Source organism: Hyperolius riggenbachi, chromosome 9, assembly GCF_040937935.1.
Source record: "Hyperolius riggenbachi isolate aHypRig1 chromosome 9, aHypRig1.pri, whole genome shotgun sequence".
NCBI classification, from domain to species: Eukaryota; Metazoa; Chordata; class Amphibia; order Anura; family Hyperoliidae; genus Hyperolius; species Hyperolius riggenbachi.
Window position 1 is genome coordinate 31415091 of NC_090654.1, and position 24457 is coordinate 31439547.

The 24457-nt window shown below is 46.1% G+C and overlaps 1 protein-coding gene across 1 annotated transcript in view; it reads right to left on the reverse strand.

Moving 5' to 3' along the window:
- Positions 1–3971: 3971 nt before the first annotated feature.
- Positions 3972–24457, reverse strand: part of LOC137531535 (nuclear receptor ROR-gamma-like) — a 66125-nt gene continuing 45639 nt past the window's right edge. Inside the window, exons 2-10 of the mRNA XM_068251454.1 lie at positions 20928–21013; positions 18832–18973; positions 14969–15406; positions 11682–11803; positions 10720–10852; positions 9968–10075; positions 7706–7816; positions 6342–6451; positions 3972–4605 (exon numbers count right to left, since the gene is read on the reverse strand). Coding sequence (XP_068107555.1) covers positions 4459–4605; positions 6342–6451; positions 7706–7816; positions 9968–10075; positions 10720–10852; positions 11682–11803; positions 14969–15406; positions 18832–18973; positions 20928–21013 — 1397 coding nt within the window. The 3' untranslated portion in view covers positions 3972–4458. The remainder of the gene's footprint in view (positions 4606–6341; positions 6452–7705; positions 7817–9967; positions 10076–10719; positions 10853–11681; positions 11804–14968; positions 15407–18831; positions 18974–20927; positions 21014–24457) is intronic.

Genomic DNA, 24457 nt, shown 5'->3' on the forward strand with positions numbered 1-24457 from the left:
CAGGAAGGGTTAATGACTGCATTGCATACAGTATTGCACCCATTAACTCCTCCTGTCCCTTAAGTGCAGCCAATACCTTCTTCAGGCCCCCAAGTGCAGTAATGATTCACTCCCCTTCCTGCAGCCCAGTATTTCCCCCCTGCCCCTTTCCTTGGTAATTGTTGTGGCCAGGACTTTCAGACATGGGTTTTCTTGGCATTTCCTTTATCAAGAAAGTATCACTTAACACTGGGTACATTGCTGCAAATGGGAATGTCACTATTAGTATACACATTACTCAGTGTTGCCCATGACTAGTGTATAAGTCGACCCCTATACTTTTATGAAGTGAATCACACCTACATTTCTAGACTTATAGTCGAGTATATACAGTATATATATGCTACTGCGCACAGGAGCAGTAGCAGCATTCCTCTCGGGCTCGACGAAATAGCCAAACACGATGGGCTCTGCTCTACTGCGCAGGTGCGAGCCTTCTGCATAGTTGAGCGGACCCGATTGGATTCGGCTATTTCCTTTGGAGCCCATCAGAAAATCAACACTGCGCAAGCCGACAAGCTCTTGTGGGTGGATTTTCGGGGCGTCCTGGCGCTGGAAGGGATTGACCGAGGGGGACAGAGAAGGCCTCTTTAGGATCCAGAAGCTTTCCCCTCCCGAGCTAAGAACTCCCTAGGGGCACTTTTTTCCCTACAGGTTTGCTTTAAAGAGGAACTCCAGTGAAAATAATTAATAAAAAAGTGCTTCATTTTTACAATCATTATGTATAAATGATTTAGTCAGTGTTTGCCCATTGTACAATCTTTCCTCTCCCTGATTTACATTCTGACATTTATCACATGGTAACATTTTTACCGCTGGCAGGTGATGTCAGTGGAAGGAAATGCTGCTTGCTTTTTTGGCAGTTGGAAACAGCTGTAAACAACTGTTATTTCCCACAATGCAACAAGGCTCCTACAGTGTGATGTCAGAACCATGGTCCTGACATCACACCGTGGCAGGGGTTTAAGCACAATATCAGCCATACAGAGCCCCCTGATGATCCGTTTGAGAAAAGGAAAAGATTTCTCATGGGAAAGGGGGTATCAGCTACTGATTGGGATGAAGTTCAATTCTTGGTTACGGTTTCTCTTTAAAGCTGTTCATTGTGAAGTCACTCCAGAAGTGAACCCTCCTTGGTAATGTAGACTTTTCCTCTACTTAATGCACGAAAGAAGCAGTTGTCTCTCGTGTGCCACGGTATCTCTCCCACCCAATTACCATTATAGGATAAGTGTTCGGTGTACATTGTAAGTACCTCGCCGTTATCAGAACAAGTCCTACGAAGGGGTCACGTTACTGTCAGCATTACACGGTTACCACTGCCTGCTACAGTGTGACACAAGTCCAATCTCACTTCTGGCCTACAAACATCTCGTTGACTTCGTCATATGGTAAGACGACACCAAGCGTAATGCCGAACGGGCACCAAGAGAATTCCACAAAGCAGTTGTTGTTACAGGCCATCAATTTTATTATAAAATAAAGAGATATAACAGGACACACATATATAGGTAGCTTATTGTCAGGGAGGCTAATGCCACACAGGAAGCAATTGTGCAGTACTATAAATATTAATATTCCATGTTTTTCCAAAGTTGCAGACAAGTCAAAGTTTCTGTCTAGTCAGTTCTGGGAACCAAACTTTTCTAGGCGTGGACTGAGGAAGCCCCGTCATTCTTAGTGGCCCTATGGGTTTTTCCCTCATGGCCAGCCTGGTAATTTCTTACAAGTCATCAGTGTGGAGTCTAGTGGACTGTGACACCCAGAGGCTTGTATTGTTTGTAGTGGTGGGATGATCTCCCAACCATAGTTCTGGCCATGTCCCGCTGTCGGATTCCTACCTAGCCCAAGGAGGCTGGGACTAGTGATGGTCATGTCTTGGAGAACCCCCGTCAAACTTCCCCTCGTCCTCTTCACTCCTCTCTGCAGCCGTGCTGGACAGTCTTGTGGCGCCCGATGCATGTCACATGACATGCAAGGACAGGAGCCACCAGGAGATATAGCACTGCAGGAGAAATAGTGAGGAGGATGTGTAGCTCCACTGAAAACAGGGAATGTATGATGCTACTGCTGCCACGCTCTTTATCTCCCAACAGAAGTGGCCCCCCCTAGCCCCCAGTTTCTAGGCTAAATTGCACCCAGGGCAAGTGTGTAAAAATTGATAGCCTAACAAATGTTATTTGTGATGCAGTATTTAGCCACCAGTATAGTTTAGCCAGGCATAGATGCCCCCAGTATAGGTTAGCCAGGCATAGCTGCCCCCTGTATAGGTAGCTAAGCATAGGAGCCCTCAGTATAGGTAGACAGGAATAGGTGCACCCAGTATAGGTAGCCAGGCATAGGTGCCCCCTGTATAGGTAGCCAGGCATAGGTGCCCCCAGTATAGGTATCCCCAGTATAGGTTAGCCAGGCATAAGTGCCCTGAGTATAGGTAGCCAGGCATAGGTATCCCCAGTATAGGTTAGCCAGGCATAAGTGCTCTGAGTATAGGTTAGCCTGGCATAGGTACCCCCAGTATAAGTTAGCCAGGCATAGGTGCCCCCAGTATAGGTTAGTAGGGCATAGGTGCCCCCAGTATAGGTAGCCAAGCATAGGTGCCCCCAGTATAGGTAGCCAGGCATAGGTATCCCCAGTATAGGTTAGCCAGGCATAAGTGCCCTGAGTATAGGTTAGCCTGGCATAGGTACCCCCAGTATAGGAAGCCAGGCATAGGTACCCCCTGTATAGGTTAGCAAGGCATAGGTGCCCCCAGTATAGGTAGCCAAGCATAGGTGCCTCCAGTATAGGTTAGCAAAGTATAAGTGCCCCCAATATAGGATAGCTTGGTATAGGTGCCACCAGTATTGGTTAGCTAGGCATAGGTGCTTCCAGTATAGGTTAGCAAGGTATAAGTGCCCTCAATATAGGATAGCTAGGCATAGGTGCCCCCAGTATAGGTTAGGCGGCACGCATATATGCCCCCATTTTGGGTTCATACCCAGAACCTCCTTCTCTGGGATAGTAACTTCAGTCACATGACTCCCTTTCACATGACTGAGATGACTGTGCTGGAATTTTCATGATCAATTGGAAGGTGTGCAAACTACTCCAGCACTGGCAGAGCTCTACCGTGCACATTACCCCCCCCCCCCCATTTAACATAATAATAAGGACTTTTTCCCACTTTGCCCACATTTGTGCAGTTTTACTGCTTGAAAAAAAGCACCATAAAGTAGTAAAATGACTGCGCTATGTCTGTGCAGACAGATTTTAATGATCCCCACACCTGTAGACTGTAGCCTGCTATGCTACGGTATAAAATGCCACCTCAGCAGGCGCCCCTCAATAGTGGTGCATCTAGGCAAGAGCCTACGGTGCCTAATGAAAAGTCCGACCTGGTTAGATTTACACTGTTAGCTTCCCCAGAGAGGTCTGTGTTTTCCCATGCTGCAATCAAATGTGTAATTACGGTCTCCAAAAAAACAAACAAAAAAAAAGAGGAAAAAAAAAACCCCTTTAAAATATTGTACCTAAAAAATGCTGTAAAAAAACAACTTCCCCCTGCTCCACAATGTCTTTAATAAAGACCTAACGGATGGGTATAAAGGGACATGTGGTGACATCATCAAAGGGTGTGTCCGAGACCAGACTTGAGGTGTGTAATGCTGGATACACACAGTGCGTTCCCGCACTCAATTTCCCGCTCGATTCCCGTCGACTCTTTTTTAAGAGCTCTTATGCTGGATACACATGGTGCGTTCCCTCACTCGATTTCCCGCAATCGATTTCCCGCTCAATACCCATTGACTCGATTATTTCCGACATGTCCGATTTGTGTTTCAAAGGATCGTTAGGTCGATTTGGCATACTTTACATGCGAATCGACCTATCGATCCATCTAAACGCAAATTGGACATGTCGGAAATAATCGAGCCGATAGGTATTGAGCGGGAAATCGAGTGCGGGAAATCGAGTGTGGGAACGCACCATGTGTATCCAGCATAAGTGCTCTTAAAAAAGATCAGTCCCTCTGCAGACATGAATATCACCGACAAGTAATTTCAGCATTATACTCAGCACATGGTTATAGAAAAAAAAAGGAGGTAAGTTTTTGCACTATAGATAAAAGCCATACTTGAAATGTAAAATAATAATGTTAAAGGAAAAAAAATAAATTATAAAGATTGCAAACCAATTATGGTAAATATTAATGCCAGCCTTTCAAGTCCAGATAAAAAGAAACACCGCGTCCATTAGGTTGAATGAACCAGACTAAGAAGAGTTGAAGAGCCCTTCACATCCCACGCAGGGCTTCTGGCCAATGTATGAAGATTGGCTGATCTCCGTCACAAACCGTCTTCTGAGTACAAAGCTGAGAGCATCGTGACTGCGGGAGAAAGCCATGGACAATAAGGAGTGTAGGCTGAGGTCTCCTTCCCCTCAGGAATTCTCGGCTTCGGAGATGAAGAGCTCCTTGTAGAGCGGAGGGAACCTCTCCCACGCGATGCCCGGGTACATCTGCCAGAAGACGTTCAGTTTCTCCGAATGCAGCTGGCATATGGCAGAGAGGCGATCTTTGTGAGGGAGCTAAAAGGTAAGAGAACTTTCAGAAAACATTCACTGAATAATCTCTGGAGGCATAAACAGTTTTGCAGTTGAGAAGAGTGTGATTACACGGAAAGCAAATTGAGGACACCTCAAGGTCTCCGCATAGAGCACCAGAAGTAAGAGAAGAAACCTTCTTGGAACTACAGCTGTAGGCAAGGCTGGAGTTAACCAGTTTTCCACCGCAAGGTCAACTTTCTTCTTGCTCCCTTTCCATGTATAGCAGCCCCCTCCCATTCCATGTGCAACCCCCCCCTCTACCAGGGCTGGATTTCCTGTAGGGCACTGTAGGCAGGTGCCTAAAGTTGCCTTAAGTGGGTGACGTGACCCCCATCCTCAGATCACTAACTAGTGGTTAGAGTGTAAGACAGTTAGTGACATAAGGAAGGGATTAGAGTTCAGAATATTTTTATTTGGGGGTGTGGCCTGTGTTTGGGGGCAGAGTTGTAGGGTAGGAGAACACCTTTGCCTAACGGCCTTTGAGTTTTAAATCCGGCCCTGCCCTCTACCATGGGTAGAGCTACCATGGGTACAGCTCCCTTGGGCGGCAGCTCCCCTTTTCCCTGTGTTTGCAACCTCCAGTAGTGTAACTGCAGGGGAGCAGCCCAATGGAACCACAGGGGACCCAATGAACTGCCGATAGGAGTGATGAGGATACCTTTGAGTCCTTCCCAAAGGTCCAGACAAAGGCTAAGAGGACATATATGAGGCCTTTGTCATCCTCCAGCGAAGGAAGTAATGAACACCTGTGGGAACTTCATAGAACTCCCAATATAGTTGAAGAGGACATATCTGAGGTCTTCCTAGAATTCCTGACATAGGTGGAGATGATACTTCTGAGGCTTTCAAAGAGCTCTTGAACACAAGTAAAGAAGAGGTCTATGAAGCTTCACACATTGGAGAGCATAACATTGCCATAGGCATTCTACATAAATGCTGATCATCGCCTGTCCGTAACAGTGGGGTACATTGTTTATCTATAAGGAAACATGGAAGGAGGGGAATGAGGGAGGAATCCAACCGGCAATATAGTGTACCGGTAGTAAGTCTGTCACATGGGGATTAGGACAACATGAATTATACTCACATTTGTGTGCCACGTTAGATGAAAAAACAGTAGGCAGGTGGAGAGAACAAAACCAACCCCACTCAGGTTAAAAAGTTGCTCTCTTCAATTATGCACAAAACAACAAAGATTGTATGGTTATGTACATGGTTTAGAGGCACCAAACTGAAATAAAATGATTAAGAACAGTTTAAAAATAGAGGAGGAAAGGTACATTTACCTCCTCTCAGAAAAAAAATTCAATGGTGGGCATAAGAACAGTAAAGGAAAAAACCTAATAGATTGAAATGCATTTCTCGGGACTAGGTTCATGCTTTTTCAGGCATATAAAAAGAGCAAAATCTCCAATGAGCCTTAGTGACTTAGTGAAATGCCTGAGGCACTAGGCTCTACTACAGCTCATTGGAGATCTTGCTCCTTTTATATGCCTGAAGAAGCGGGAACATGATCCCGAGAAATGCATTGTGAGAGTTTTGTATATTTGGATCAATTAAATTACAGTTCTTGACCACATTATTTTTTGCCCAAAAGGAGGTTAGTTTACCTTTACCTCCTCTATTTTTAAACTGTTTTTTAATCATCTAATTTCATTTTGGGGCCTTTGATCCACGTATATACTGTACGTTATCTATAGCTAGATTTAGTCTTTCACCTTGCTTATTAGGCCGTCCCGGTGGGTCCTCCTCAGTAGGTGTCGGAAGGCCAAATGTATCTTTCTGTAGAGTGTCTCCACTTTCTGCTTTTCTTGTAGCCACGCTCGACCTGAGGAAAAGGAAGGATGTGCTTAGAATTCTTGTAAATACTTCTAATGAAATGAATACAATGTTATGTCCAGGGACCTATTTATAGCACAAAGAGAGGACACAAATGCAGAGGACAAGAGAGGAGGAGAGGGAAAAGATACGAGGTACAGCAGGTCACACGCTTGCTGTCCAAAACTAATTTTAGGGATGGTCGGAAATATTGATTTCTGATTCCGTCGGAATTCCACATTCCAAGAAGTGTTTTTGGAATTTCTTATTTCCGCAGTATAAGTTATTTAATTTAAAAATGATATTGTTTTTTGCAGAATCCACTATATTTTGCTGATGTACGATGTTATGATCGGCAACCGTGGTACACTTCTGAATTCACTAATTGGCCTTATACTTCCGAGTCTTATGATTGGCCTAAAAAAATAATGAGTCTTAGTACTTGGTGTTCCGCGGACTTTCGATTAGCATGGTACAATACTGATTCTCTGATTGGCCCAAAGATTCTGAGTCTTGGTAATGCGGTATTCTGCAGACTTCCAGTTTCTGCAGCGGAAAGGCAATTTCCGATCGGAAACTTAGAAATCAGAATTACGTGGATTTCGGAAGCTCATCCCTACTAATTATAAGAGAGCTATTCTTTGGAATAGAATTTTATTCGCCAAGTACAAGGTATCGTTCAAGGACAAAGAATTATTTTTTATTGGAAATGTTATCTGTTTTATAAACGTGTTAGTCGTTAGAGATGCTCTTTCGGATTCCGCGGAAATGCGATGTGGAAACGCGGATATTCGCGGAAATGCGAAAATTTACGCGGAAATTCCACTTATCAGTGTGCAGTAATTTTAAGCCAATCAGAAGACTTAGACTAAATCAATCAGAGAATGCGGATTTTAGATGAAAATTTTAGCGGAAAACCCACATTACCAATATTCGGTAATTTTAAGCCAATCCGAAGACTCAGAAAGTCGGAATGATTTAGCCAATCAGAAAATGCATTTCTTTGCGAAACTCCACTTACCAATATTCAATCATTTCAAGCCAATCAGAACTTCAGAAGACTTACAATGAGTAAGACAATCGGAGAACGTTAATTGTTTTGGGGGGGGGGGAAATCCACATCGGAATGGGGAAATACATAGACGGCAGAAAGCGGTAGCAGTAATCGGCATTGGCGGTAAGCAGAATTTCTGCAGACGCAGAGATCGGCATTTCTGACAATCCATATTTGCCGTATTCATCTTACTGATAAGAAGAGTCTTACCAGGATCCAGTAGGGTCATTGCGCTGTAGAAGGCCATCTCGTGCTCTGTGAGGTTGAGAACGCCCAGTGTATGGCAAAAGTCAAACATGGCACTGATGAGGTCACTACACCCTGCAAAGGAAACATGACATCATCTCATCAAGCTCTACCCAACATCACAACAGGTGTTTTACCAGGTTTTGAAGATAGGACTTTTCATTGCCAAAGAACCCGTATTTGTTGTGCGATTTAAAGTATTGCAATAAAGCCGGCACCATCAATATCAATGCTCTTTTATTAGATCAGATGCTTGTTAGCCATCATAGCATGGCTATGATGGCTGTCAAGCATCTGATCTAATAAAAGAGCATTGATATTGATGGTGCCGGCTTTATTGCAATGCATTGAAGTTTGATCTGGAGTGCTGCCGGATCTGGCCGAGGCACATCTTTTGGCAAGCAGAGGCGGTGCTCCACTATATCTTCTATATTGTGCGATTTAAAGTAAATTTTCATGTCCAAATTTTCTGCAGAAAAGAAACGGCCTACATGGATGCATTTTTTTTTCGGAACGGACATGCGAATCCCATACGATGCAAGTCAACAGAAATGCAATTTTTCACATTACAAATGCGAAAATTTGCATATGAATGTAAAGATTATTACATACAAATTCATGTCAATTGTCAATGTTTATAAAAAAAATTGTAATGTGAAAATTTGCATTAAAAAGCGAAGAAAAAAATAAAATTCAGAAGCAAAAAAAACCACGCAAAATGCAGATAGCAAATACGAAAAACGTTCCCCAAAAAACTGTCTAAAAATAGCAGGGATGAGTGTGATGGCCCCTTTACAGGTTCCTCGTTTTCCTCCTGGTTCACTCCACTGTGTAGATATGCCCCTCCGAAAGCTTGCTGACTAAACCAGTAGCGGGCTACTGCATATGCACGGCCTGGACCTTGCGCTTCATTGATCGTGCAGCCATGGCCAGGAGCATTCTGGCAAGGTGCAGGGAGCACAATCATGGAAGGTGCTCAGCCTGGGTCATACGTGTGCAGTAGCCCCCAACAGGCAATGTTATGGAGGGGCATAGTGGAGCATGCTGGGAAAAAAAACTGGAAGAAGATAAATTAAATAGAACTTGCTCCTCCCCATCTCAGGTTTACTTTAAAGAGGAACTTTAACCCAGGATTGAACTTCAATCCAATCAGTAGCCGAGACATGAGAAATCTTTCCCATGAGAAATCCTTACCTTTTCTCAAATAGATCACCTGTGGGGGGTCTGTATGGCTGATATTGTGGTGAAACCCCTCCCACAGTGTGATGTCATGACCAAGATCCTGACAGTTTGCTGTCTGAGAACCTCATTGCATTGTGGGAAATGATGGCTTTTTCCAACTGCCAAGCAACCAGTATCTACCTCTGTACACAGAACTCTCAGTAACGAACATTCCGTACAGATCACCTGGCAGAACTAAGGATGTCACCTCCTGTGATACATTTCAGAATGTAAATCAGAGAGAGGAAAGATTTTATAATGGGACAAACACTGACTAAATAATCTATAAATAAATATTGTAAAGAATAAGCAATTTTAACCATTTTTTTTTTTCACTACCAGCCCGGTCTATTAAGATCGCCAGGGCGGCTGCGGGAGGGTTTTTTTTAAATAAAAAAAAAACTATTTCATGCAGCCAACTGAAAGTTGGCTGCATGAAAGCCCACTAGAGGGCGCTTCGGAGGCGTTCTTCTGATCGCCTCCGGCGGCCAAAAGTAACACGGAAGGCCGCAATGAGCGGCCTTCCGTGTTTTGCTTACTTCGTCGCCATGGCGACAAGCGGAGTGACGTCATGGACGTCAGCCGACGTCCTGACGTCAGCCGCCTCCGATCCAGCCCATAGCGCTGGCCGGAACTATTGTTCCGGCTGCGCAGGGCTCGGGCGGCTGGGGGGGACCCTCTTTCGCCGCTGCTCGCGGCGGATCGCCGCAGAGCGGCGGCGATCAGGCAGCACACGCGGCTGGCAAAGTGCCGGCTGTGTGTGCTGCTTTTTATTTGAGGAAAATCGGCCCAGCAGGGCCTGAGCGGCACCCTCTGGCGGTAATGGACGAGCTGAGCTCGTCCATACCGCTAAGGTGGTTAAACACCTCACTCCCTCACCATAGCTGGGAACTTTGAAATGCAATTCCAGGTAGAATGAAGTCCTCAAGGAACAGAAGTGGGCAGAGAGAAGTAATGTGGAACGTCGATTGGAAGTGTTGTCTGGTTGTAGCCATGGAAACTTACCCAAAGAATGGAAGAGCTCAAGCTGAGCGTATTTTCCTTCAAAGAAAATGGTGTTATTGTAGCAGTTAAATGCTCGGGTCATTCTGATTAGCAGCACCTCCATGGCACCTAAAAGATGAAGAAAAGTATCAAAGCTTCAAAGAAGTCATCTTTGATTTACCGTATGTGTTATGGCCAAAGCCAGAAGTATGGCCAGTTCTCAAAATGGCCAATGTGGGAAGTGGCCAAGCGATGTGGCCAAGGTCAGATGTAAGAGAATACATTGTACATTGGCTTTTGGCTGGTGAGATGACAAAAAAAAGTGTTTTCTTCCGAATATGTGACCTGCAAACTTATGCCTAACACTAACTTTCAAATCTCTAGTGCCTAATGCTAACTAATGCTAACTAATGCCACTATCCTCTGCCTATCACAAACCTCCCCTCTCCTCTGCTTAAAATTAACCTCCATCTACTGTGCTTACCACTAATCTCCTTCTCCTCCTCTCCTTTGCCTAACCGTAACCTTCCTATCTCTCCAGATTCATGTCATGTCCAAGAAAGTGACACAACACCAGGTAAATAGTAAAATGTCAGGAAAGCCATTTTACACATTGACCGGTCAATGTTCGACTTTGGCCAGTGATGTCACAACTAAATTGGCCTTTTTGAGAAATGGCCGGCCAGTTCCTCCTTTGGCTAACTTCTGGCTTTGGCCGTAACATATGCATACAAGGTCTATCAAGATCACAAGACCAGTGGCGTTTCTTTTACCTGCTTTCAGAAGGACAATTTGATCATTGGGGTTGAGGTCCATGAAGCCACTGAGACGTTTGGCAAACTCCACAATATACTGGATGGCATCGGTGACGTGACACACACAGCGCTCCCACATCTCATCCATTGGCTGATCAAAGACAGAGAATCATGAAAACCACTAGCATACCCTCACACTCTCTACTTGAGAAGCTAGGAGGGCATCTTTTGTTTTTGTGTTTACACAAGTCTGTATGTATGTTTATTACCATATCTTACAAAATTATCTTACTTTTTCTCATGATAGCTCAATAAAATGTTCTATTGAGTTACTACTACTACTTTTTATTATATTTATTTACTTTTTATTTTTATTTACTACTAGTTATTACTACTTTTTTTCTCTACTTGGCCCTGAAGCATTAAATTTTTTTTCTCAAGCATTATAGAGGTTGCTTTACAAAGCTTAATTATTTTTCACCTTAACCTCCTCGGTGGTAATGACAAGCTCAGCTCGTCCATTACCACCAGAGGGCGCCGCTCAGGCCCTGGTGGGCCGATTTTCATAATTTTTTTTTAATACACGCAGCTAGCACTTTGCTAGCTGCGTGTCTACCTTGATCGCCGCCGCCTAGCTAGTGCTAGGCTAGCTACATGATAGAAAAAAAAAATTAGTGCTGCGCATCCACCCTGGCGCATTTAATAGAACGCCAGGGTGGTTAACTGATAGGAGAGCTAAAGGCTCATACACGCACTCAACAAAAGTATTTTAAACGCACAATTATCAAACAACTTTTGTTGTGAAAAAAGTTGAAACAACCAAAAAAAGTTGTTTGCTATTGTTCAAACAACTGATAAGAAGCAGCTCAAGTCAATCCAACTGTTTACCTCACTTAGCTACCAGAATTGAGGCCATTGAGTGTGGTTTCAGGAGAAATAAACTGAAATGCTCTGTAGAGATAATAATAACCACAAGTCACCTTATGATGGAAGTTTTGGAGCTCATCTGGTGAGAAGGTCTCCCAGCGCAACACATGAAGGTTCTCTTGCCGGAACTGGCACGTCTCCTGGTGGGCAAACACTACGTTCTGCGTCAACAGTTCTAAAGAGACCAAAGTGGAAGAAGAATAATTCATGAATACCAAGCGAGCTGGAAAGACTTTCCAGAAGGCCATAAAGATGAAGGTAGATGTTCTCAAACTTTCCATGTTCGCCTCCTTGCAAGTAAGAGAATTTCCCATTACTGAGAAGGTGCAGAGCCCAATAAGGGATTACACAAAAAGTGGTATTCGGAAATTGGATTGTGGAAATCAGAATTCCGCAAAATACCACATTTTCAGAGAGCGATACTCCGAGTACCAAGGCTCGGAATTTGTAGGCCAATCATAAGACTCGGAATTATTAGGCCAATCAGAGAATTCTGAAGCATATCGCTGTTGGCATTCGTAATTGTGGATTACGCATAATATAGCGTACATCCACAAAATATAGCGGAACCTCGAAATGTTACATGCGGGAATGTGGAGTTCCGTGTTAGTCGAAAATCGGCATTTCCAACCATCCCTACTCAAGACCCACAGACACTGTGCTCACAAACACCTGTGCAGATGTGAGGTCACCCTGTACATGCATCGTTGGTAGGTCTTGGCTACAAGTTTGAGAACATTGCTTTAGATCAGGGGTGTAAAACTTAATCACCCAAGGGGCCAAAATCAAAAACGTAGTTGAAGTCACGGGCCAGACTCTTTACTAAGATTTAATATTCATAGAACAGTCTCAACATAAGTGGTGTAACTGTGACTGTGGTGGGCTCGCTGGTACCCCTTCTGTAGAGTAGCGTGGAGCAGTTTAATATTTACCTGGATAAAGTGCTATTGACTAACCTAACTGTGGTAATCTATCTTTGGTGAGTTTGTTCCCCAAAGGGTGCCCTGGTGTTGGTGGATACTCATCCCATTACATTGAAAAATCATTGACTGCATATTAAGAACTGAAGCTGGTACCCCTTCTGTAGAGTAGCGTGGAGCAGTGGAGCATCCCATTGCATTGAAGAATCATTGACTGCATATTAAAGGGAACCAGAGAGGAATGCTTCGCTAAAATAGGAAAAAGATTTTATACATACCTGGGGCTTCTTCCAGCTCCATAAGCCTGGATCGCTCCCACACCGCCGTCCTCCGCTTCCTCTATCGGCGGTACCGGGTCCCGTCACTTCCGGCGGACGCGGCCAATTGTCCGCATCACAGGGGCTCCCTCCATACCCGTACGCATGCGGCTGCGCAGTAAGCAGCCACACGCATACTTGTATGGAGGGAGCCCCCTGTGATGCGTAGCGGAGAATTGGCCGCGTCCGCTGGCCGACTCATGGCAATGACGGGACCCGGTACCGGCGGATCCAGGCAGCGGAGGACGGCGGCGTGGGAGCGATCCAGGCGTATGGGGCTGGAGGAAGCCCCAGGTATGTATAATAGCTTTTCTTCATCCTCTCTGGTTCCCTTTAACAACTGAAGCTGATTCAGAATACTGTGATTTGCGCTTGACATCATTTATTTACATATTAGTATTTACCTGCTACAGAGCTGCTTCAGAACTCCTCAGATCTTCCTGGCAGCCACACGCTCTATGCTGTATATACCTTTGGCTCTGAGAACATGTCATGTGACATGTCATGTGACCGGAAGCTGGGAGGTATGGAAGCACAGAGCTTGCAACTGCCAAAAAGGACAGAAGAAACAACACATCGTTGCATAGCTCCCAAGAGTCCCTATTTGGGAGCCATGGCCCACTGTCCCTCTTTCTTCCCCATTTGTCCCCTTTTCAGGACTGATGGACAGATGTATGTAAATACATGTCATTTTCTGCTGAAAAATGTGTTTAATTGACTTTAAACTTTATTCCAATTCTTTAAATTGATATAATTCTTATTTTCATGTGTTAATATGAAGCAAAATGAACTAGGAATAGAAGGAAAGGAGCAGTGTGGTATGAATTATAAAACAACACATTGTCTTCTTATGAAATTATTATGATATGCGTGACTAGGGGTGTGCCAGGGGCGTGATTAGGGGTGTGGCAGAGGCGTGGCTTAAGTGTCCCTCTTTCTTATCTCAAAAAGTTGGGAGGTATGTCATTGGAGCAGCTAAATATTACACTGCACTAGTCTTGCAGCTCCCCCCCCCCTCCCCCAGGTATTGTGTGTAGCAGATTTTGTTGGGGGAGTCCCATGGGTTATCGCTACACCCCGGGCTCAAACTCAGACAATGTTTAAATTAGAAACACAGTCAATGGTGTGCTCCTTTGTACGGAAAGGCAGCGCACTGTTGTTGCGATAGGTAAGAAGGGCCGCATTCAGCCCGTGGGCCGTGTGTTTGACAACTGTGCTTTAGAGAGTCCATCACTGTTCTACAACACAACTTGGCATCGGTGTGGTTGGACCAGCACCCGCCCCCTCCCCCTGCGGCCACCGTTCATCTAATCTTCTCGGCGGCCGCCTCCTCTAACAGTCCCCAGCCCCTCCCACAGTGCCGCTGAGACAGGAGAGCAGCTCCCATAGCGGCGCATATACAGGAAGTACTTTCTTCCTGTACATGCACCGTTACCAGGGGAACCTGTTACTTCATCAGGTGGTGCCACTAATTAACTAGCTAACTATACTAGTTACCTATCATTCACAATCGGGGGTCTTTTATCCAAAAAGTCTAGAACCGACCCTGAACACTAACAAGCATTATAATAGCAAATGTGGAATTTAAGTTGCATTTTAGACAAGAGATTATCAAGTCAATGTTCTTTTCTTTTTATTGTCTTTTCAGTGTTTACTAGTGGTCTTTACTAGGGATGCGCATTCGGATCTTGAGGAATTGAAATTTCCGAATTTCTGATTGGAAATCGGAAAGTGGATCTCAGAAATCAGATTTCTGCGGTCCTGCGGAAATACTGCATTTCAGTAATTGCAGCCCGATCACAGAACTCGGAAGCACTGGACCAGATCAGAGCATGCAGAAGCAACTCAGAAGTATTTGGCCAATCAGAGAAGGCAAAAAATGACCAAAAAAACACCACTCGGAAATCTGAAGTCAGAAATCCGCAGAATCGGTAATCGGCATTGGCGGAAATCGGAATTTCTGCGGAATAAGATTTCGGCATTTCTGACCATCCCTAGTCTTTACTTCACACATACTACTAGTACAGTGTGTGAAATAAAGATATAGTTTTCCTTCTGTACAATGTCTACCAGTGCTCAGTGCTGAGCTTAGTCCCAACTCACCGAGCTCTGTGGCTGATATCATACACTCGGGGAGTAGGAAGCTGCTTAGGTTGCAGTAGGGTTCTATGCTCGGGAACATGGCGGTCCTCACATGTTCCCCGTGCTCTCTACGGGAGGTTTTTCTAAGCAGGGTTTCCATCGGTGTCCTCTCTGGGGTGCTCTGATGGAGGACAAAAGTCTCCTTCTGTGATGTTATCCTGGGTAGTAGACACGAAGAACGTGAAGAACAGGACGGATCCCACCGACTGTGGCTTGTCCAGACGGAATGTTGGATGGCATGTGGCAGTTCTGGAGAGGTTGAGGTTGGCTGCTCCACCCGAGGTTCTGGGTTCGGTACACTGGATGACACCTCTGCTCTCTGCTCGTTCTGCTGCAGCTTCCGCACCTCAGCCTGCAGAATGTCACGTGTCTTCTTTGACATTCGACCGAACTTTACAGCTGTGCCAGAAGGAGAAAAGGAGTAGAAAAATATGCTCAGATCCTCTCTATATCACATTTTCTTTGGTTTTAGGAATGTTTATTAAGAACTAACAAAGAAACACAAGTTTATGGTAACAAACTTTACAATTTTACTTTATAATATAATTGTATGAAAGACCCTGACAACGTTTTGGGCTGGCGAGAGCAGGGCTGGTCCGCCCATGAGGCGGGTTCCTCAGGCGGCAAATTTGGGGGGGCGGCATCCATCTGGCTGTGGGTGGGAGGGGCTGCGGGCTGGAGGGGGTAGCGAGCAGGAAGAGGGTATTGGGCACAGTGGCGGGGAGGGGGGGGTCTTACCCTCCTCCCTCACCTGGGTCCCACAATCTGCGTCCGCCTCCAGCTATTAAGCACAGCAGCGTAGTATAATCGGGAAGCGGGCGGTGATGACTCACCTCTTCCGCGTTCCAGCGTGAGTTTCCACTCTCGTCACTTCCTGCAATGCCTGTACTGTAAGTGGACGGCATTGCAGGAAGTGACGAGAGTGGACCGCACGCTGGAGCACGGAAGAGGTGAGTCCTACCCGCCCGCTGCCTGACAATATACCTGCCACATTAATAGCAAGAGGGGGAGCGCAGATCGGGGGACTCAGGTGAGGGAGGGGGTCTGACGTCACTCCCCGCCACTGTGCCCAATACCCCCTTTCTGCCCGCTATCTACTCCAGGCTACCTATTATGGGGGGGTTATTATACTGGGGGTGGCGTTTTTTCACAAATTTGCCCTAGGCTCGAGGTTCATGTAGGCTAACACTTAGTCCTCTACAAATCAGATAAGTCTTGCAACAGTAAGGAGTCTTTAAAGTGAATCTAAACCCAGAACTTCCTCTCTGCGCTAAAAAATTAACCACAGCATGATAACCTTTATGGAAAAAAAAATCTTCATTACAATTCATGGAAATCGTAAAAAGCTTTAAGATTTAACTTGGATTCACATTCCTGGGAGAGTAGAAAGGGTTAAGCCTCAGTGTTTTCTTTTGAGCAGCTCACAGATCTGATTCACAGCTGCTGATAAGATCAAATTGGAAGCTCTGATGTGGCTAAACAAATACTGAACACAGAGCAGTGAGTTTCTTCAGCAACTATATGTGGTATAAAGACTTTTTATTTCGTGTTGTGCAAGAGTTTGAATCCGCTTTAGGCCAATTTCACACTGCAGATCTGCGTTTGCGGTTCGGTCCAGGGACCGCATCACACCAGACCGCCAAAAACGAGCCTTTGGGGATGACCGCGTTAATACGTGGTAATCTCCATCTGGCAGCAGGCCAAGCAGGAAGTGAGGCTCTAGTGCTCACTTCCTGTGGCCGAACACACAAACTGCGCAGGAGTGTATTGCTAAAACACGCCACCGCGCATGCGCGATGTGAAAACTTGCGGCGAACGTCGCCATAGACTTACATGACTTCCGCACATCGCCACACAAGTCGCCCATTAACATAGGTATGTGCTTGCGTCGGGATGTGGTGAAAAAGTCACTTCCACCGCACCACGTTGATGTGAACTGCCGCATAGACTTTCATTGGCGTAGCCTTGGCCTGCTGTGACACAGGTAGCAGGAAAAAAGGGCGCCGGCTGAGGGTGGACGAAAAGGGCGCCGCCAAAGACTTTAATGCAATTATCGTTAATACAGCAAAAAAAAAAAAAAGAAAAAAGGGCGCCGCAATAAATATCGTTGAGAACATTAGAACATTAAAGGTTTTTGAAGTATGTTATCATTTTAGAAGCTTGCAACGTCATAGTTTTTGTCATATTATTTTGTTTGTATGTACAGATTTTACGTTATCAAAGATATTATCGTTTCTATGTGTAAAAGGGTGTTTCTGCAAGGGAGTGGTTAGTGTTAGGTACCACCAGGGGGACTGGTTAGGGTTAGGCACCACCTGGGCGGCAGTTAGTTTTAGGCAACACCAGGGAGGGTGGTTAGGGTTAGGTACCATCAGGGGGATGGTTAGGGTTAGGCAAAACCAGGGGGATAGGGTTAGGAACCACCAGGGGGGTGGTTAGGGTTAGGTACCACCAGGGGGGTGGTTAGGGTTAGGAACCACCAGGGGGATAGGGTTAGGAACCACCGCGGGGTGGTTAGGGTTAGGCACCACTGGGGAGGTTAGGCGCCACCAGGGGAGTGGTTAGTTTTAGGCACCACCAGGGGGAGTGGTTAGTGTTATGTACCACCAGGGGGAGTGGTTAGGGTTAGGTACCACCAGGGGGAGTGGTTAGGGTTAGGCACCAGCTGGGCAGCGGTTAGTTTTAGGCCACACCAGGGGTAGTGGTTAGGGTTAGGTACCACCAGGGGGGTGGTTAGGGTTAGGCACCACCAGGGGGGGATAGGGTTAGGCACCACCAGGGGGGTGGTTAGGGTTAGGAACCACCGTGGGTGGTTAGGGACCACCAGGGGGATAGGGTTAGGAACCACCGGGGGGTGGTTAGGGTTAGGCACCACTGGGGGGTTAGGCGCCACCAGGGGAGTGGTTAGTTTTAGGCACCACCAGGGGGAGTGGTTAGGGTTAGGTACCACCAGGGGGAGTGGTTAGGGTTAGGCACCACCTGGGCGGCGGTTAGTTTTAGGCCACACCAGGGGTAGTGGTTAGGGTTAGGTACCACCAGGAGGGTGGTTAGGGTTAGGCACCACCAGGGGGGGATAGGGTTAGGAACTACCAGGGGGGTGGTTAGGTTTAGACACCACCGGGGGGTGGTTAGGGTTAGGCGCCACCAGGGGAGTGGTTAGTTTTAGGCACCATCATGGGAGGATTCTATGTGAGAGTAGAGTTGGGTTAAGCTGTATTGTTGAATTACGTAATGGTTTTTAACATTAATATATTTTCGTTATTATCTCCCGTCTGTTTTTATGGTATTTATCGATAACCAAGTTTGACAATGATGTTTATCGTTATCAAATTTCGTTATCCACCTGCGCAATTTCGTTAGCCCTTTTTTTCACTGCGCCCTTTTTTCATGCAAGCGTAAAACAAGCCAACGCAATGTGCCAGTGTGAAAGGGCCCTCAGTGTAAAGACACGGGATGTTCAAGGAGATGACAAATCCCAACAAGAATACCGAACACGGATGGACGGAGACCAGTTGGAAGACCTAGAGATAGATGGCTTGATGACGTCGGCAACAATGCTGAAGAATGAATACACATACACAGCTGGAGGCAGGCAGCAATGGATAAGAATGGATGGGGCAAGAAATTGAAGGAGGCCAGGCTACTATCTGAGCTGTAGTGTCATTGGAAGAAGAAGGAGAACATTTTGCATAAGTCTCTGCTAAAGACCATATGTAGCCAGTTTTGTCCTTATTTTTGTGTGTTTCTCCAATAATGCAGGGAAATAGTAAAACCTGCAGGCAGAACAAGACAACTCAGGTAAAAGGAGCAGCGTAGAATCTTACCGTCACGTGACATCCCCAGCGACAGACACTTCTGCAGACGGCAGTGCTGGCAGCGGTTTCGGTTGGAACGGTCGATCTGGCAGCTTTGCTGTTGGCTGCAGGAATAAATTGGCTTCCCTTGTTGGCTCCTGCGGAAGAATCCCTGCAGGGAGAGATGGGTTGGGGATAAGCATGGTGGTGTAACGGATAGCCCCGTTTCAGCACTGGGTTCATATCTGGGCCAGGACACTATCTGCATGGAGTTTGTATGTTCTTGTATTTGCCTGGGTTTACTCTGGGTACACCGGTTACCTCCCACATACCAAAACATACAGATAGGTTAATTAGTTCACCCCCAAAAGTGACATTAGACTACAATAGGAGTATTGGACAATGATGGACTATGAAACCAGCCAATTCACTCTTACTTGAGACACTTTTATTGACCTGAGGAAGCAGGTGGATGTCCGCGAAACGCAGCGTCCAAAGTTTTTAACAAAATTAATTATTATTGTATCTTGTATTCATTCTTATCTTAGGGTGACTTTTTCTTGCCTCTTAAATTGTTTTAAATAATGTATACATCCTTTTGGTGTGCCTCCCTGACACCCTTATGGGTAGTACCGATTATTAACCATTACAGTGATAAACAAACAAAGAAATAGAGGTAAGTTGTAAGTATTACTGGTACTGTATACCTAGGTAGTCCCTGCTTTCTGAACGCCTAACATACAAACTTGCTGCCATTATGAATGCCACAACGGGGGCAGAGGCTGCAGAAAGCCTTTCAGAGGCCATGGGACTTCGTCAGGGATTAATAAATGGCACAGGGGAGACAGGAGACAAAGGGGTGATGAAAGTAGACATGGGAAGGAGGGTGGGGTGGAGAGCGGCACAGGGGCACGGATAGAGGCAACAGAGGGGAGGGAAGGAGACACGGGCAAGATGAAGGCAGTGCTAGTCGTAATGGAAAAATCTACGCTTACGGATCATTACTCGTAATTTTACGCTATTACGCATCACGCAATTACGGTAACGGCGTAGGAGTTTATCTACGGTTCATCACTGTAATTACGCGTTAACTTACGCAGTTACGCGTAAGAACACCGTAATGTAGGCGCTTACGCTACGATGTTACGCGTAGTGCCGTAATACCCATTAATGCATATTTTTTGACGCATACGGACGATGTGTACGCAATAGCCGTCAATGTGACAGCTATTGCGTACACATCATTCGTATGCGTCAAAACGTACGCTTATATACTGAAGGGTGGGAGAAGATACTATTGGCTGCTTAGGATGTTGACTGATTGACTACTCTTAGAAAAGGGGAGTTTTTACGTTAGTAATTACGCATAAAATTACGCGTAAGTCTTCGTAAAATTACGCATACCTAGCAATTAGACAGCGTAATTACGATACCACTTTACTGCTTACGCGTAAATAATTACGCGTAAGACCGTAAGTTACGTGTAGTGCTTACGCGTAAATTTGCATTGAATTACGATGCGTAGTTAAGCTCATGCGTAATTTCAGCCCAGCACTGGATGAAGGCACAGGGGAGATGGAAGTAGACAAATGGGTAGGCACGGATTTACATCACAGGAGCCTATAGGCACAGATGTCCTGGCAACTTAGACTCCGCCCTCCATGAACCCACAAACCCCCACCGAACTGCACTGCAAGTGTGCTGCCTGTCCCAGCTGTCTCTTCTCTCTTACTTCCCTTGCTTGTCATAGGTAGCTACAGGTACCCTTAGTATTAGGTAGCCAGAAGTACCCTCAATATAAAGCAGGTAGTGGTGCCCCTGACTGAAGGGAGAGCTCCTCAGTGGAATGCCAAGAGCTGGGTAAGTAACTCTGCATAGGGAAGGTGGGAGGGAGGCACTAGGGGAGTAAAGTGAGCTGTCTTTCCATCATCAGGCGCCTGTAGGCACAAGCCTACAGTGCCTTATGGTAAATCCAGCCCTGCATATGGGTTATGAAAGTAGGGGTGGGGGTAAGGTGGAAAGAGGTACAGGTACAAGTTAAGACTAGGCATGTAGGGTGACTTACAATCGCTGGCTACGACGGGCAGCATGCTAAGACTGTATTAGCTCTTGTCCTGCATCCTTACCTTGCACCCTTCACAGGTGATGACCCCATAGTGTATGCCTGAGGATTTGTCTCCGCAGATCTTGCACGGGATGACTTCAATTTGTGCTGCGGAAATAAAAACGCAGACATTCATACACTCTAATTAAAGGGAAGTCTATTATGTCTTATTTGCTGCTACCGGCCCTACCATGAAGCCACCTGAATCATCTGATCTAGGGGGTGGTGCAGTGTTGCCAACTCATCCCTTTAATTACAGACACATCTAAGTAATACAGGTTCTGGGGCTATTAGCACATAATCAGTGCCTTAACTGCATCTACCTAGCCACAAAACCTGTATAATTCATATGTGTCAGTAATTAAAGGGATGAGTTGGCAATACAGGGGTGGTGCCAGCAGCATTTTATTACGCAGAGCTACTGCAGTGGAGCACAATTCATTGCTCCAGCGCCAGGTCCTCTTTTCTTCAATACTGCAGCCTATCACCATGCAGCAGCATCTTTCCATAGGCGCTGGATGTGTGTCATGTGACACTGGGAATGCATGGAGAATCTGCTGCACACTGACAGGAGGAGAGGACCCGGCGATGGATCAGGTCATTGTGGCTGCTTTACACAGTCAAATGGGGATGGGTAATGGGACACTGAACAAGGCCACACTTCCTTCTAAGATGTGGAGAGGGGAGGCAAATACTGGCTGCACTTCTTTCCTGGGGTGGGATGTGTGTGTGTTATCAACTTCCTTACTGGAACCTGAACTCAGAACTTCTTATCTGCTCTAAAAGATAAGCAACAGCATAATCAAAACATTTCTTTGTTACAGCTGATACAATCCTTAAATAAATCGGCAGTGTGTCTATTTCCTGATTTTATGGAAGCAGACATTACAAATTCAGTGCTCTGCTGAGGCAGCCAGCTGTCACAGCTGAGAAATCAAATTACACTTGTGATAAGCCACAGATGAGGGGGGATTAGACAGGCTAAACTCTCTAAATACATACAGGGAGCATTTCTCTACTGTACGTTTTCCTTCTGTCCTGTGTGAGAGGAGACAGGGTGCTTTAAAGCAAACCTGTAGGCCCACTTTAAAGCAAACCTGTAGGATTTTTACGGCAACAAGTTAGATACTTCCTTTGGTAGATTGAAGCCTCTGGATTCTCCATATACTTATACTGTCCCCCTACATCTTTCCATGCCAGTGCTGGGACCCCGGAAATTCCCGCACATGAACAACCACGGCCCCACTGCCCAGGGCGGCTTGCGCCTTTGTAGTAGCAGGAGCCACTGCCCGGGCTCAGCGGGAAAGAGCCAAACCTTTTCGGCTCTGAGCTAATGTGCTGATGCTTGAGCAGTATGACTGTGCTTTTTGGACAAGCCTTTGCTGGCGGGTTTTGGAGGATTTCAGCACTGGAACGGTGAGGAGGAGGTGGATGAGGAGCAGGGCTGTGGAGTGGGTACAAAAATCATCTAACTCCAACTCCGACTCCTCAGTTTATGAAACTAATGACTCCGTTTCCGACTCCAGGTACCCAAAATTGCTCCGATTTCAACTCCTTGACTCCGACTCCACTGCCCAGTCAGGGCTACGGAGTGGGTGCAAAATTTTTCTGACTCCAACTCTGACTCCAACTCCTCAGTTTATGAAGAAACCACAGACTCTGACTCCGACTCCAGGTACCCCAAAATGACTCCACAGCCCTCGACTCTTACTCCACAGCCCTGATAAGGAAGCCCATGGATTATTCAGAGTTTTCACCCTACCTAGGTAGAGACCTATTTACAGGGCCGGATTTAGGGCAAGGCCGGATAGGCCATGGCCTAGGGCACCACAGGAGCAAGGATACCAAAGCAGCAGGCTAAACTGGTGCAAGCTTGCAAAGGCTGCAATGCAGTGAGATCAGGCGAGCGCCTGACCGTGGTACTCTGCTGCCAGAGGGCACCTTGCTCTCTGTACACGTTTGCATTGGGGCCAGCGCAAAAATAAGAAGCATATTTTATTTAAAAAAGCACACAAATATTTATATAAAAAAAAACAAACACAGAGGGAGGCGATCAGACCCCACCAACAGAGAGCTCTGTTGGTGGGGAGAAAAGGGGGAAGCACTTGTGTGCTGTGTTGTACGGGCCTGCAGCTATGCCGTAAAGCTGCAGTGGCCCATTTAGTTAAAATTGCTCTGGTCTTTAGGGGGCTTTACCACTGCAGTCCTCAAGTGGTTAAGGGAGTCATCTGGCTACCTATACTGGAGGAAAAGGGGGGAGGGGTCATCAGGCTACCTATACTAGAGGGAAGGGGGAGGGGTCATCTGGCTACCTATACTAGAGGGAAGGGGGAGGGGTCGTCTAGCTACCTATACTGGAGAGGGGGGGGGGGGTCATCAGGCTACCTATACTAGAGGGAAGTGGGGAGGGGTCATCTGGCTACCTATACTGGAGGGAAAGGGGGAGGAGTCATCTGGCTACCTATACTGGGGGGTCATCAGGCTACCTATACTAGAGGGAAGGGGGAGGGGTCATCAGGCTACCTATACTAGAGGGAAGGGTGAGGGGTCATCTCTCTACCTATACTGAAGGGGGGCGGCTGGTGATAGTGGCCTAGGGCAGTAAAGAGTACAAACCCAGCCCTGGGGGTACCCTTTAAGATTACATTCTTTCAGGGTAGGAAAATACTCAAAAAACAAAGACCAGCGGATGCAGGATAACGATTGCAGTTAGAACTTTTATTGAAATGACAAACTCGCAGCAGAAGTCTGACCTATATAAATTCCTCAATTATCGCAATCAAAAAAAAAAATCAGATCGTTGCATAACTTTCAAAAAGATGAATTGTTCGAGTGCATGGATGGCTTATTCTTAGCTGAACCTTGTTTTGGTTTATTAATCTTTTAATGTTTCCACTGACGCTGATGGAAGCAGGTGGAAGCCACAACCTCGGGGTCCGCCCACGACCTGACGCCGGGCCGCCGTTCTGGTGGAAAGCACCTGATTTTTACCCGGGGCGGAAAGTGTTAAGACTGAAAGTGTCAGATGATCCAACACAACAGAGGGTGGTGAGCGAAGCCCCGAGCCGTGTGCCAGTCAGCCACTCTCCTTCCCAGCTGCTGCCAAACCTCAGACATCCGCACCAAACGCACTCATCACCGGCGTGGTGCGACAGGCTGCAGGGGGATTTGCATATTTTTTTACTTAGTCATCCCAGTGACCAGAGCCATAAATAGGTACAAGGGTAAACCCCTCAAAATAACTATATAAAACCCCAAACGCAGCTTATGTAATTGTTGCATAATCTATTTTTGCTGTTTAAAGTGGACCTGAACTCTTGCACAGGACAGAAGGAAAACAGAGAGAAATGAACCCTGTATGTATTTAGGAGAGTTTAGCCTGTCTAATTCCCCCTCATCTGTGACTAAGCACAAGTTGTAATTTGATCCCTCAGCGGTGTCAGCTGACTTTCACGGCAGCAGAGCCAGGACAAGGTCCTCCAGCATTGCTATTAAACTATTAAACAAAGAGGCGCCCCAGGCAGTGGCGTAGCTTAGGAGCTGTGGGCCCCG